Below are 14,292 nucleotides of genomic sequence, written 5' to 3'. Positions count from 1 at the left end.
ACCAAGTTAAAATTTATACATCGAAGCTGGTCGTATTTTACTGATGGTCTTAGCTGGACAATATCACGTTAATGTAGTTACGGTTTGCTACCGTAGAAACCTTCAGCAGTTCTGCTGAAGAAAGAGAAGTTACGTGGTCCCACTCGTGCTCATGTCAACTTGCTAGCTGCAAGTCGAGCTTCACAACTTTTCAGGAGATGTGAGCTCTCCCACAGCCCTTCAGTCTCACAGAAGTCTCTCAGGTAAGTGGTGAATGTCCACTAAGGGTTTGCATGACATGACTTCTGAAAGTGCTGCAGCCTGAGAGAGTGCTGGAAGGATGTAATTTTATGGATGGGATCCAATATACTTTTCCTACAAATCTCCATTTCTGTGTGTGTGTGCAGGTGCATTTACACAAAGAAACGAACACATTTCTTGTTCTTCTATGTGTAGGTTTTGTGAGCAGGTTTCCCAAAATTACTTGGTATGTTTGGGATAGATGCCTTAGATATCCATAATGTCAATTAAGAAATAATTTAGGCATAGTTCATGTTTGCATGCTGCAGAGTATAGTACTTTCTAGAACAGAGATCTTGTTTTCTTTGAGTTCAGTGAACTGTCAGATATGATTACAGTGGCATATACATCAATAAGAATAAAAGTGCTTAGCACGAAATTATACACAAATTATGTCAGATAAAACATATCCAGCAAGAGATATTGGAAAATTGTATACATTTATTCATATTTTTAAAATATCCCAGGCACAATTTAGCAAGTACATAGAAGCACATTCTCCAAGTGAGAGCAAAAACTAAGTAGCATGTAGCACATGGCAAAACATCTAAAATAAATTGCATGAAAGTTTTCTAAGTCTACAATGATATCTGCTATGAATACACTGTTCAGCACTACAAAAAGGCAACCAAAGAATACATGTAATAAGTAGCATAACATGAACTTTCTACATCATTTTCCTAGAAGCATATAGTAGCAACTGTATAAGAACAGAAAAAGGATTGTATACTGTATATACACGCACATGTGCACACATATACAGATATAACTGGAAGACCACAACAACAAAAAATACCCTGGAAAAATGATGAAGGGAATTTTGAATGGGGTGCTGTATATAAAAAACAATGGATACATTAGCAAGCATTCAACATGTTCATGCTAAAACCACATCCACAAGTGGAATCACGATTAACTCTTCATCAAACTTTCCATGTTGCTCCCCTACTGGATTACATGGTCCTACACCACATTTGGATGCTATTTTAGGAGTCAAGAGCTTTCATCTCCCATAACCTGACAGAAGGGACCAGATCTCATACTTGAAAGAAAAATACCTATGAAAAGAGGGAACTCATGGAAAGACTGCGGAAAAATAAATAAGTAAAACCCAAAGGGCTTCTATTTATCCAAAAGATGGGCTAAAAGAAATTTCACTTTCCTAAGGGGCAGACCATTATAGTAGCCCCATTCAACAAGGTTTGTATTGCATGATGGAGCGTTCCTCAGGCCACGGACTTGATTCCTTTCTGATAAAACTAAAAGATGTGGCATTCAGCCCACGGGACCAAACTAGAGACTGTGTATGGTGTGGTTATCAAGTACTTAGCACTAACAGTTTCAGGCTACAGAGCTGATCCAGCTGAGCTCATTTCTCACTAATGTAGACACAGGCTCCAAAAACATACAGAACAAACATGAATCAACAAGTACTACAGCCTATGTTTGCCACATAAGAGATTAGTCTTCTTTGTTCTGACTTGCCACTATCTGGAAAAAAAGGCTTTCCCTGTAGGCACTCTTCATGTTTGCAGATGTGTGTGAGAGTCTGTGTGTGAGGAGGGGACAGTTTAACTGCCAAAAGAGCAGTGAGCACCCAATTTTTTGCTCCAGCCATCCTCAGAAATACTATTTTCAGCAGCAACAATATGAAAAAGCTGCTGGCATCTTTGCTACTCTTCTACATGTGCAATTCCCATTAAAGAGATGCCACAGATATCAAAACTTGTGACTGCTGCCCTGCCAGCATCTCAACACTACCTGTGTCAATGAAGTCATTCTCTTACACTTGTGAAGTTTTCCTTATAACAGGACACAAAATTGTGACTGTGAGCACTGAAGTAGGTTCATGAAAACAAGTTTAACTATTTCTGATATTCTAATGAAAAATGTCAAGTTTAGTAAATACTTCCTGACTGGTTTCAACAATTTCTATGCTGCCAGCTGCTAATGGCACTCACAGAGCTCCAGCAAAGTGCTCTGGACAACACATGATATGAAAGTAAGAAAAAGCACTACTTCTGCTACTTAAACTACATTTACACACAACTTACATTATTTATTACAGTGTTAGAATAAAATATATAACATGCTATCATGCATAATACATGGTTAGAACATGCATTAGTTCAAGTTTACAATCTCTTTATGGCCAGTAAATCAGGACAGCAGTGGCAGATGCTGACAGCTGCATATCTTCATGAAGTCCCAGAAATTGCAGCAAGCAATGCAAAAAAAAGATGTGAAATCAGCTGTTTTAGACACCCATAAAATGGTGATTCTTTGTGAGTTAACCTTAAAAAAAATTAAACAAATAACCAAACCCCAGTGAGCTCTTTCACACCTCATTCAAAAAACTGTTCAGCACCTGAGGTGAGACTGTGCCCCCAGTGAGGTCACTGCTGACTTCAGTGTCCCTGCCTGTTGCTCCTCAGCCCTGCTGCAGCATCAGCAGTCCCCTGGCCCCACCCAAGGAAGGGAATGGGGCAGATTTTGTGCAGTTCAGGGGCTGTGTAAGTCAGCTGGAGAATATACATATTTTAACAGGGTTGGAAAGGACCCAAAGCTGAGGCTACATGAGCCTACAAAAGCTGAGGAGTGGGTCCTGGGATGCCACACATTACACGGAAGCCTTCCCTTTCACTTGGGAGAGACTGCCTCTTTCTCCTTCAGTCTCTTTCTGGAGGGTTTGCCTGAGACTCCAGCGCAGACCACACACATGAGACTTTTGTGGGTTATGCAATACAAACCTTACAAAAAGCTCGTTTTTTTGCTTTGTCATTAGCTGTATGTCACAACAACAGACAGAGAAATACATATGAACCTGGTAGCTGGCTATTTATTCACCATATCATTCTTCACTCCCCCATGGTTAAGTCACATTCCTCTGCATCCTCCCAGGAAAGAAGGAACAGAATGAGACACATCTGCTGAAAATGAAACACTTTCTGCTCAAAAAGAGCTAATTATACCTAGTCAGGAGAAACAGCCCTTTTTAGTAAATACACGATTCTCCGATGTATGTGGTACATAGAAATGCCCCCAGACAGCTCCTGTGTGATCCTTTAGCACTGACACCAAGTTTCCCTCATAAGGCTACCCCTAAGGTTTCTCATAAACAAGCCTCAGACTTGCTCAAGCACCACTAACAACATGTGCTCTATGATACGTGCAGAAAAATATTGTCAGCAACATTTAAGCATCTATTTGGGAAGTGCTTCTGATTTTCTACTTGCTATGAACACCATCCAGATATAATTCATGAGTGATTACTTATTTAATTTGTACTTACCTGGACATGTCCTCTGGTTGAGCATTTGTATTCTGTTGCTAGTTTTCTTTGTGTGGGGCCCTACTTTTGTCTGGACCATTACCAGGTGACTGAGCACTGCCTGCATCAGCCCTCCTTGTGTTGGATGGGCTCCTCTTTAACATCATCAACTATGCAATGCATTATGTGCACATGGTGCTTCTCAGACAAAACTCTGCTTACCTCAGTACCCTGGAGTGCAAAAATTTTACTGGGATGGTTGCTCTACTCATGGTCTGAACTTGCCAAAGTGATTTCCATTACTTTTGAATTGAGTCCTCAGAAATTCCTAAATCTGTAGAAGTGGGTCCTCTACACATAACTCAAGTTGTGCCAGGCTGACTTCTTCCTCCCTGGTGGTGCTTATATAGACATCTTTGACAACATGGAATTTGCCTTTGCCTTTGCCTGCAAAAGACATTTTCTCTTCACTGGTAATCAGCAGTGGGGAGTGGAACAACATATCTAGATAGGAGCTAATGGCACACTAAGAAACAGAGTATTTGGGAAAGTATTTGCAGGAGAGATCAATGGTACTCCACTCCTCAAACATTTTAGGGACATTTTTTAGAAGTTGGAACACCATCTGCTCCTCAGTAGAACTCTTCCTCAGCCCTTCCTGCTTACTGCTGTAACTGATACAAGCAGTCTGCAGATGGAGCCTCCCAGCCCAGATGGGAAGGGAATTTGGCTGGATACATACACTACTGCTTTCTTTCTGTGAAGAGGCCATGGTATAAGAGGGAAGTAATCTGGACATCTGGGGGGAATGAGAAGGTTGGGATCGTGTCTGCTGTATCTGTTTGGAAAACAAAAATAATTTTTTTCATTATTCAGTTAATTAACTGTGAATTGGTAATTAGCTAGTCAAAAAGATTTAGAAAAATTCTGCTCTTATTTAAGATCTCTTTTTTTTTTTTTTTTTTTCCTGGGAAAATATAAATCAGAAGGTACTGCAACAGAAAGTATATTAAAATTTAAACTTTTATCAAAACTAAGGCTATGGCAAGCCAAAAATGTATATTTTTAAAAGTGTCTTTTCAACAACCAACTAAATTACAAAAGAAATATTTGATGACTACTTAGCTGACTGATGGGGAAAAAAAGCCAAATCATCTGTAAGTATCCCTCTATTAGCAGCAATGGGAAGATCTATTTTGAAAACCCATGGTAAACTCCCTGCTTGTTTTATACACATAACTAGTTGATTAAAATAGGACTGCCTGAATGAATAAGCAATTAGGATCTGATTACATTCAGGTAAACTGTAGTAGGCTTTATTTCAAAGAATTAATAAATGATTCTCAACTGATGTCTTAACTGCTCTCAGAAGGTGAATCATCAAGGTTTCTTACTGCACAGCCAAGCATTGAATTTTTTTTCTTCAGTACCACAATGCTGATTTTTAACAAATTCCTACAAAGTCATTTCTTTGTAGAATTATCTTTAACACAGCGGTCACAGTTCCTTACTCATATAATAAAAATCATGCAAATATGTTTAGTTTATGCTAAAGACAGTCTCATTTAAATAAGGGAACTGATGTTCATTTACTCTACTGTGAATGAAGTCTGCTGCAATGTTTCTAAAAGTGGATCTCACTGCACATCCAAGCCCCTCTACAAAAAGAGAGCAACACTTTTACTTTTGCTCTGTGACAACTGCACTCTTAATGACATTCTCATTTTTGCTGTACATTTAGCTGTTCTTAGAGCTACATATTTCTTAGCTAGCCATAGCACGAGATATTGTTTCATACAGCATGCAAGCACTCTACAAAGAGCTGCAGGATGAAGCACATATTTTACAACACATTCATGGTAGTTTGGCATGCCTTAATTATCTTAAAAAAAATTCTCAGGCTTAAAAATGGTCTTGCATGCAAACACAATTCAGGCAGAATCCTGATGCTGTGCTTGCTGGGATAAAGTCTATGCTTTGTAAGAACATTTCTCATGGGTCCAAGCCCAACTGCACTTTTGTGTGCAGCACTTCCATTGTAACTTTCTCGTAACCCAAATACCTTCTAAACACAAGATCAATTCAACTGATATTCTCTTTTTCACCTCCTCTTCTCACAGGGGAGCTATAGGTTGTCCTATGTTTCCCTGTACAAAATATGTGGAACATTGTCCCTTTTTCTGTGTGCCCTGCATTCTTCAAATCCTTCATTACAATTTCCTTATTAGCTTTCTGTCTATCCAGCCATCCATCTAAACTGAAAAGATGAATATGCATATAGCAATAAATCTAGCTCACAGTCTTTTGCTACTACAACCCTTCATGCATCCATGACCCTTTCCCCTCTGGATTTCATCCCATGCTGTATTAGCCTACGATTGATTGTAAACTCCAGGGACAAGAAACAGCCAGTTTAAAAATATTGCTTGTACATTGCCTGTAGCCTTCAGATATGTTGGGCACCTCTTCTGCAAGGCACTATACAAATACATTGCAAATGAGAATATCTGTCTCAAGAGCTTAAAAGAAAGTCAGTCAAGACAGGGAGTAGGAAAGTATTATTGTTCTCTTTCTCCAAGCAGGAAGGTGAGATATCAAGTCACAGGAATGTGGAACAGAGCCTGTATTTCAATATAGGTATTCATCCATGATCATAGGAATGGCCCCAGCCTTTGTCTAACCAGCATGAACACTTAAAGCACTAAAGTAAGCAGTGAAAGCTGAGCTATATTGAAAATAAAATCAGAAAGCTGCATTTACAGTAGACAATACAAAGGGCAAGAGAGATTATACCCTAGTATCACCTACCAACAGGAACAGGAAACCAATGACCAGGAGGAGTAACACTGGTAAAGAGTTTTTGTCCCCATCCTATAAGAGTTGCAGCTGATGATGAGAATATATATATATATATGCTATGAGCATATAAAATATAGATTTATATGTACAAATATACAATAGGAAATAGTATACAAATACTTACATGTAAAAATATCTTTTTTACTTCCCCTTTTTATGATTTACAAAAGCATACAAAGTTTCCTATTGTTTAATGTTAAAGTAGCATGAGTAAACCCTGTGTGTCATGTTCCACACATAACTCTTTCAAGTGTTCACAGTATTGGCTATTACAGTGTTGAATCTGACATTCCAGATGTTAAAATATTCTTAGGACACATTCTAAACTTAAAGCATTAATTTAAATACAGTTTAAATAAAACTCACATGCTTAGTTGAATTATGGTCATATTAAGAATGAGTCTGCTGCACTTGAAAACTTTCCACGAGAATAAGCTTGGAAACACATATTTCAACTAGAGATGAGTATATTTTAAAATTCTTGAACTGCTTCTTGATGTGTAGATAACACTGTGAGGTGGTTAGTTCTTTCAACTCCATTTGAAGCAATGCAAGCTGAGGGAACTATTACAAATTATCCTCAGTAGGAACGAGGACACACAGAGTAATCTGCCATCATATCCAGACATGCCATCACTTTCTTCAAATACCCAACAGACAAGAATAAATGACAGGTACCATTGCTTTTGTGTTAAGAATAAATGCCGTAGCATTCTTTATCAGCAATGTGCTTTATGGACTTAAATTAATCCTCACAATTCCCTTGTGAGGTAGATAGATACTGTCCCCATTTTTAAACATGGAAAAGTGGAGAGAGGAATTGTTGTTATGGCTGCAAAGGCAATACTGTCAAAATACGAGTATTTGGATGTTGGAGCAACTCAGAGGCACAACTGGAGATGTTCATGTGCCAACCTTAACATACCTGGATCCTGACAGCAGGATAGTTACAACAGGCAAAGGTTTGGTGTGGGCTGCAGCACACAGTCTTTGCTAAGTCCAGTGTTGCTGGAAAAAAAATGTGGAAAGTTGTGTGCAGTTCAAGAACCACGTTTAGCTCATCTCTAATTTTACCGCATATGCAAGTGCTCACATGTATCAATGTATTTAGGTGGTTTCCTAACATTTGCTTACTCATAATAAGACAAGCAGACCTTGGAGGTCTGTATATTTCTTCATATTTCCTTTGTGGAATATTCTCCATACTGCAAATGGAACTAGTGCTGCAATACTATCAGTACTGCAAATGAGTTGCAAATACAAATTTTAATTAACTAAGATACTGAATAAGTTTTCAAGAACCACCATGTTCCCTGTGTGCACCTGTATATACAGGAAATCTCATCCGCCTTTAACTACTGAAGTAAAATCCAGTTAAAGTATAAAGTGCATTATGTGGAGTAAAACCCTAAGAAATAACAAGCCATGTGTCTGCCTTCCACAGTTTGATCAATTTTGCTTACTGAACCATCACCTTCTTTGTCTTCTACTTTTTAGTTTAGTGTTACTTAGGCTGAGAAAGGCCTGCCAGATGTAAGCAGAATTATTGTAAACTGAGACATTTTTGTAATACTATGCTATTAAGGGAGAGTTAAGAAAACCACTATCAAGACACTGTCCAGTTGGGGTGTGTAAATACTATTGAGTGTTTCTTGGCCCATTTAGCAAATACTTTCTTTTCCGTGATAAACCTATGGCCTCCATATGGAGCATTTTCATGCAGGTAGTATTCCTCACACTCATCTCTTCCTGGCTCGTAATAGTGGTAGGGAACTTTACGAAAGCCTTCTGACCTAGGGAAAGAAAAGATAGTCTTAAGTATTATTTTCAAGAAAAACATTATATACTGCAGTTGAATTCACTGAAATTCCTTCCAGGTTTTGGCATCTCAGCTCCTTTGCTAAATTGCACAAGGGCTTTCATTACAGCATGACTTGTATGAATTTTGATGTAGAAAATGAAGCTAAGCGTATCTCTTGACATATACTCATCAGTCAGCAAGGAGCTGAGGTGCCAGCTCTTATGGGTACCACACGTTTTATTTGACTCTGAGGAACAATCAGTCCAGGAGGCTCTATCCCTAAGCAAAGTCTTCTCATCAAGTAGTCCCAAGTTTGAAACCGGTTCTTGGACTGGCTAATTAATGTTAGAATAACATACATTACAAGGAGGTGATACAGGCAGAACTGCAGCTTTAAGGAAACCCATCCTTATCTGCTGTCAACAGACTGAAGTGCTATCATGCCATTAGCTGGTTTTATATCAAGGCTATGCAATGACAGCTCGGCTGAACTCTGTGAGGACAACTTTAGTCCTGTCACTCCTCATCTCAGGGCACCTACTGTGTTTTCATAAACAAAGAACAACATATGTTCGTTCCATCTGGATGACTCAATCAGTGGGATCTGCAAGTTCTGAAAAGTCTCTCTACTCTTATGATATCCTAATTAAACAGCTGTGACTCAAATGCCTCTTTTTGGGGGGGGCGGGGGGGGTGTCTGCCAGGAATGACTCCCACGCTGGAGTGACACAGAATATGGAGTGAGCATCTGCATGAAGACATTACTCTAGGAGCTGAGGACCCCTGAACTGGTTATATGCAGGACTTAAACCAGCCTAGGTACAGAAAAATAGACTTGGACTTGCATCATATATTGTTTATGACATTTCCTGCTTTTGTGAATGAAGAATAGTTTCATTTTATATTTTGCTACCTTATCCTGTAGACTAAAGCACTTAACTTGGACTTTTAAAAATTGTGTTTGGAGTTATACTTCTGACAATAGGATTAATCCATTGTCACTGTAAGGTCACTAACAGTAGTTGGTTGGAATTTATGTCAGTTTACTGTGATAAAGCTTGCAGGACTTGTTTTATTATCTAATTAGAAACCCCCTACTACTCAAAACAAGCCATATATAACCTAGAAAGTTCAAGCAGGTTGCTCAGTGGTTGTGATATGTAATTTCGGGTAACTATCCAGGACTAATCAGTTTCTTTCACTTCCAGGTGTATTTGGCATTCAGAGAACTAATATATTAATATTTCCTCTATAGCAGTAAAGTAAGTACATTTTATCAAAAGAATAGGAACATACTTGGTTTCCAGCTAATTCAGAAACTGCAAAAGATCTTTGATTAAAAATAGTTCCTTATGACATCTGATGTTAGACTTTGTAAATGTTTTTATTTTACCAACAACAAATGCCATATCAGTACTAAGTATGCTGACAATATAGTGTCACATCAATGCAAAACATTGGGAAATGGCTGCCTGATCCATTTTTTGGATTTATGATATTAAAATCAATTGTGAAATTTTGACAAGACATCAGAATTGTAGATGCATGAAAATAATTTCCTGTGATCTTACTTGCAGTAGGTGTCATTTATCATCCCATAGACGTGAATTCCATAGCAGGCATCCATAGCCAAAATTAAGGTAAACCAACCCGTACTGAGATATGAACCTGACTGGACTCTGTAAAAATACAACATACACAAAACAAATTGCAATGAGAAATTACCCACACTTTATCAAAGAAATATAATCTATTACCTGGGACAAAAGGCATTAAGCAACTTGACAATCTGTCAAAACCATACAATTATTTTGAATTATATTGAATTATTTATAGATATGCTCTCATTCTTGCCAGCATGGGGCCTCAAGCTATTGTCCACAGAAAAAAATACCATGTTAAATATATGAAGTGAAGCAATGCATCTCCCATGAGATGTAAAATAATTTATTTATTTGTACAACCAAAAGATAACAATTACTAGAGTGTGTAAAATGAGATAAAGTTAGCCAGAAAGCAAACTACAGGCAGGGTTTCTGCTGCATGCATGTGGGTATGCACTATCCTCTTCCCCAAGCAAAATATGAATTTGCAGTGGGCTATCCTCTGCGAGAAAATTCACACAGAGATGAAACTTTCAAGGCCATTTTGGTAGAAAACCGTTGAACACAAGTAAATGAAAAACAGAACTTTGTGTGCATCCCTTTACACAAACTTGTGCTGTTGTTAAGATAATAACACAGAGAAAAAAGCACAAGAGGATGCTGCCCAAATCGATAACCTTTGTTCAAATAACTAGTCCCATTAAATCAGTCCAAAAGTATTATCTGCAAGGATTTGGTCACATACTGGCTATGTATGCAAATGTGCGCATTGTTAATTACAGACCAAACCTTGTTCACTCTACTCACACAAGCATTACCAATGGCAGACTGGGAGTCAAGAAAATCACCCAATATAATCTGGGCAAGCAACACTTACTACTTTAAAACCTCATAAGTAATAAGAATACACTTAGTACTCAATGCTTACAAACTGGCTGAAGTCCAGCTTTGTGCATGTACTGCTTTCAGTTTGACTGAAATCAATGAAAATCATTATCTTGAAATTATAAATAACATATCCAGTTTCCAAAGAAAGACACCACAGAAGTAATGAAACCATCTTAATAGAGCCCTAACTTTCAGCCATGTGCGAGTGAGAGGAGGCGATAGTGTAGCTCTATGCCACGTCTTTTAGCTTTTGGCTTTCGGGTACAGCAGGGAGCAGTCTGTTCTCCATCATAAGTTAAAATAACCTAAGGTTTGCACTCAATTAAGTTTGGCTGCAAAAGAACTCCCAGGTAGGCTTATGTGCAAATCAGTTTTCCCCATCAACAAAAAAGTCTGAAAACATTTTTATCCTGAGGTAGGAATAAAGCTTTCCTGTGGGGGAAAAAACAAACAAACAAACAAACAAACAAACAAACAAACAAACAAACAAAACCCATATAGATATATATATGTACACACACACGCACACACACACACATATATATATCATACAGCAACTCATCTGGCCTGTAAAACCCAACTTTCCTGTGAAACACAAGAACCAACTTCAGGTGCTTCTTCCTGATTCAGAGCAAGGACACACCTGTGGTGGTTTTACTCAGGTGGGCAGCTGAGCTCCATCACAACCGCTCTCTCACTCCCCCTCTCCTCAAAGAGGAAGGGGGAGAAAATACAACACAGAGAACTCGAGGTTTGAGATGAGAAAGGTTTAATTAAAGGGAAAGGGAATGGGGAGGAAAAACAGAAACAAAAGAAACAATCAGTCCGCACGGAAGCACAGAGAGAGAAAAAATTATTCTCTACTTCCCATCAGCAAGCAGTGTTCGGCCACGTCCTGGGAAGCAGGTCCTCAACTACACAACCGTGTAGTGGTTGTTCAGGAGGAACAGCCCCCTCCCCCACAAGAGCCCCCCCTTTTATTGTTGAGTGTGATATCAGGCATTATGGAATATCTCTTTGGTTGGTTTAGGTCAGCTGCCCTGGTGATGTCCCCTCCCCATCACTTGCCCACCCCCAGCCTGCTGGCTCTTGGGGGCTTGGAAGGAGGCCTGATGCTGTGCCAGCACTGTGCAGCAACAGACAACACTGGAATGATACCAGTGCTGTTCCAGCTACGAGTGCAGAGCACAGCACTGTGTGGGCTGCTGCAGGGAAAAGGTGACTCCAGCTCAGACAGACCCAACACAATACCATGGTAACTTCCCCTGGTTAATCTGTCAGTCAGTGGCATTCAGCTCAGATTTGGTGTTATTTCCTTGCTCTTTCTTGTTGAAGTTGGACAAAGTAAGATTGGTAAGATTAAGAAGATTGGTAAAAAAGTAGTTGTACAACCTTTATAATAACACTGACCTGACACATACAAAACTGAGAATCAAATTTCTGCTCTGATGAATGCTTACTGTTGTGGAAATTAGATAAACTCCAAGAGCTTTACATTCCTAAAGAAATTCCAGCAGTTCAAACAAATCTTTTTTTTTTTTTTCCTTTTTTTTTTTTTTTTTTAAGAGAAAAACAACTATCTCAACTCCTGGAGAGTTTTCCTGTACTCAAGAACACTCAAAGGACCTTGGGTTACATCTTCTCTTCCTTGTCCATGTCTAGCATTCCCCACAGGTTAGACTGCATGAAGAACTTCTATCTCTACTTTTCCTGAAAAGTCTTTATCCTTGGGGAAACTCCCTTGGGGAAACTGTTGAGCTGTCTTTGTAGAGTAGAGGAGCATTCCAGAAGCAAGAAATAGAGGGTTAACTTAGTGCTGAAGAATGACAAGTGGGAACAAAAGGCTGGGTGTTAAATACCCATCTTTCATTAGGTGGAGACCAATTGTAATTGTGCTTCTTTGCTTGACACCTTATAGCCACAAAACTGTACATCTGTTTATGTGTCCCTTTAGGGTCTCCGTTGCTTCAAACAAAATGTTCTTCTGCTGTCTAGCAAGGAGAATTCCCAGCCTGGTTCATGTTACTTCAGGGCAACATCCTGCCATGATAAACAGCTGTACTGCTTCTGACTTGCTTTCTGATTTTGTACCAGAGGAACACTATCCTTGAACTTTTAAAGCCATTTAGAATCATAATAACCATTTATAAAAACACTGCGAAGATCAGGACCCTTCCAATATTGGAGGTTTATTGGAGAGTACTATATTGGCAGTAGGATCTGAAATTTGCTATACTCAGGAGGAAGACGGAATTTTAAAAAAGAGTTAATCAATATTTCATGTCCTGTTTTAACACCATTGGACCTTAGTACTCTCATCTATATACTACATTGGAAAGATAAATAAAAACAGCAGAGTGAGTTCCCAGATACCTTCCCTGGGAGATCAAGTACATGACAGAATATAGATTATGTACTTTAAAACAAAGCACTTATATTCCTCCCATTTTTCCCTTTCCTCTGAAGATACGTAGGAATATGAGGGAATACACTTAAGCAGTGGGGACTCTGGATGATTTGGTAACACCTTAGAATTCAATCTGATACCATAAACAGACTTTCAACATTCTAATGAAAGCAATATTAAAAGTGTGAAAACAATTTTAGTTGTCCCTAAAAAGTCATAAATCTCTGAATACTTTTTAAAATATCATCCCATAAAACCGTAGTGCAAAGCAGTGTCTCAGCCTTTGCTATTATGCTAACACCATGCATGCAATTTCTCTCTCTACAGGAGAGTTTTTCATGTTTTTTGGCCAGAGTTTTTTTGAGACTCATTTGAAAGAGTTTCTCCTGTTACTGTAATTGCATTCAAATTTCAAATTTTGCACACTGAAAGTAAAAGAATCCTCCAGTTACACATAGCATGAGTCTATGTTACTGCACAAATCTGAAGGAATATGAACATTAATCCCAAAATAGTGAAAATAGGAGTTTGTTAAGCATCATCTGCTGAAGTACTATAGGCAAATCTATTGTGATATATGTGTGTGCAGCAAATCCAAAATTGTTCCCTATGGCTCCGAGTGACTTTTTCTTATACTCTAGAATTGATGGGGCACCAGATCTAGGCAGGAAATTGTCTCAACAGCTCAAGAGAAAATAATGCACTATTTTTCAAAAAATGCATTTAAAAAGAAGATGATTTTGCTTTCAAGACATGATTTACAGCTGGATGCAGCAATAAAAAGGCAATGCTCACAAAAAGTTATTTTCTCTGTTTACCTTGAGAATGAAAGTTTATTTTGCATACTTCCTACTTTATAAGGATTCTTAAAGAAATGTTAGTTATCAGGGTGAAATTCATTCTGCTAAATACCATCCAGCATGCCTGGAAAGTACACAGGCCTATGCTCAGCATTAAACAATTGAAAAGACCAATGAAATCAATTAAGATGCTTAAAACAAAGTGTATGCTAGCCTATTTTGCTCTTAGTGAAGGTTTAACTGTTTAAAATGTTGTTATTTCAGCTCAGAATAGAAAAGCAAGTGCCAAGATTACTATTCATTTGCAAGTTGCAAAACATAAAATTTGCAATTTGACCCATGCTTCTGTAAACTCCGGTAGAAAGAACTAAGTACAGTTCCTC

At 38.4% G+C, this 14,292-nt stretch overlaps 1 protein-coding gene across 5 annotated transcripts in view; it reads right to left on the bottom strand.

Annotated features, from left to right (window-relative positions):
* Window positions 1-702: 702 nt before the first annotated feature.
* ST6GALNAC3 (ST6 N-acetylgalactosaminide alpha-2,6-sialyltransferase 3) overlaps window positions 703-14,292 on the bottom strand; it is a 236,740-nt gene continuing 223,150 nt past the window's right edge. For 4 of the 5 annotated variants that reach the window (XM_068691194.1, XM_068691192.1, XM_068691193.1 and 1 more), the window contains exons 4-5: window positions 9,782-9,889; window positions 703-8,202 (exon numbers count right to left, since the gene is read on the bottom strand). In XM_068691194.1, coding sequence (XP_068547295.1) covers window positions 8,016-8,202; window positions 9,782-9,889 — 295 coding nt within the window. In that variant the 3' untranslated portion in view covers window positions 703-8,015. The remainder of the gene's footprint in view (window positions 8,203-9,781; window positions 9,890-14,292) is intronic. The other variant, XR_011099123.1, reaches the window with a different exon arrangement.

Source organism: Anas acuta, chromosome 8, assembly GCF_963932015.1.
Source record: "Anas acuta chromosome 8, bAnaAcu1.1, whole genome shotgun sequence".
NCBI classification, from domain to species: domain Eukaryota; kingdom Metazoa; phylum Chordata; class Aves; order Anseriformes; family Anatidae; genus Anas; species Anas acuta.
The sequence above is the reverse complement of the archived record's forward strand: the minus strand, read 5'-3'. Positions and strand labels throughout refer to the sequence as shown.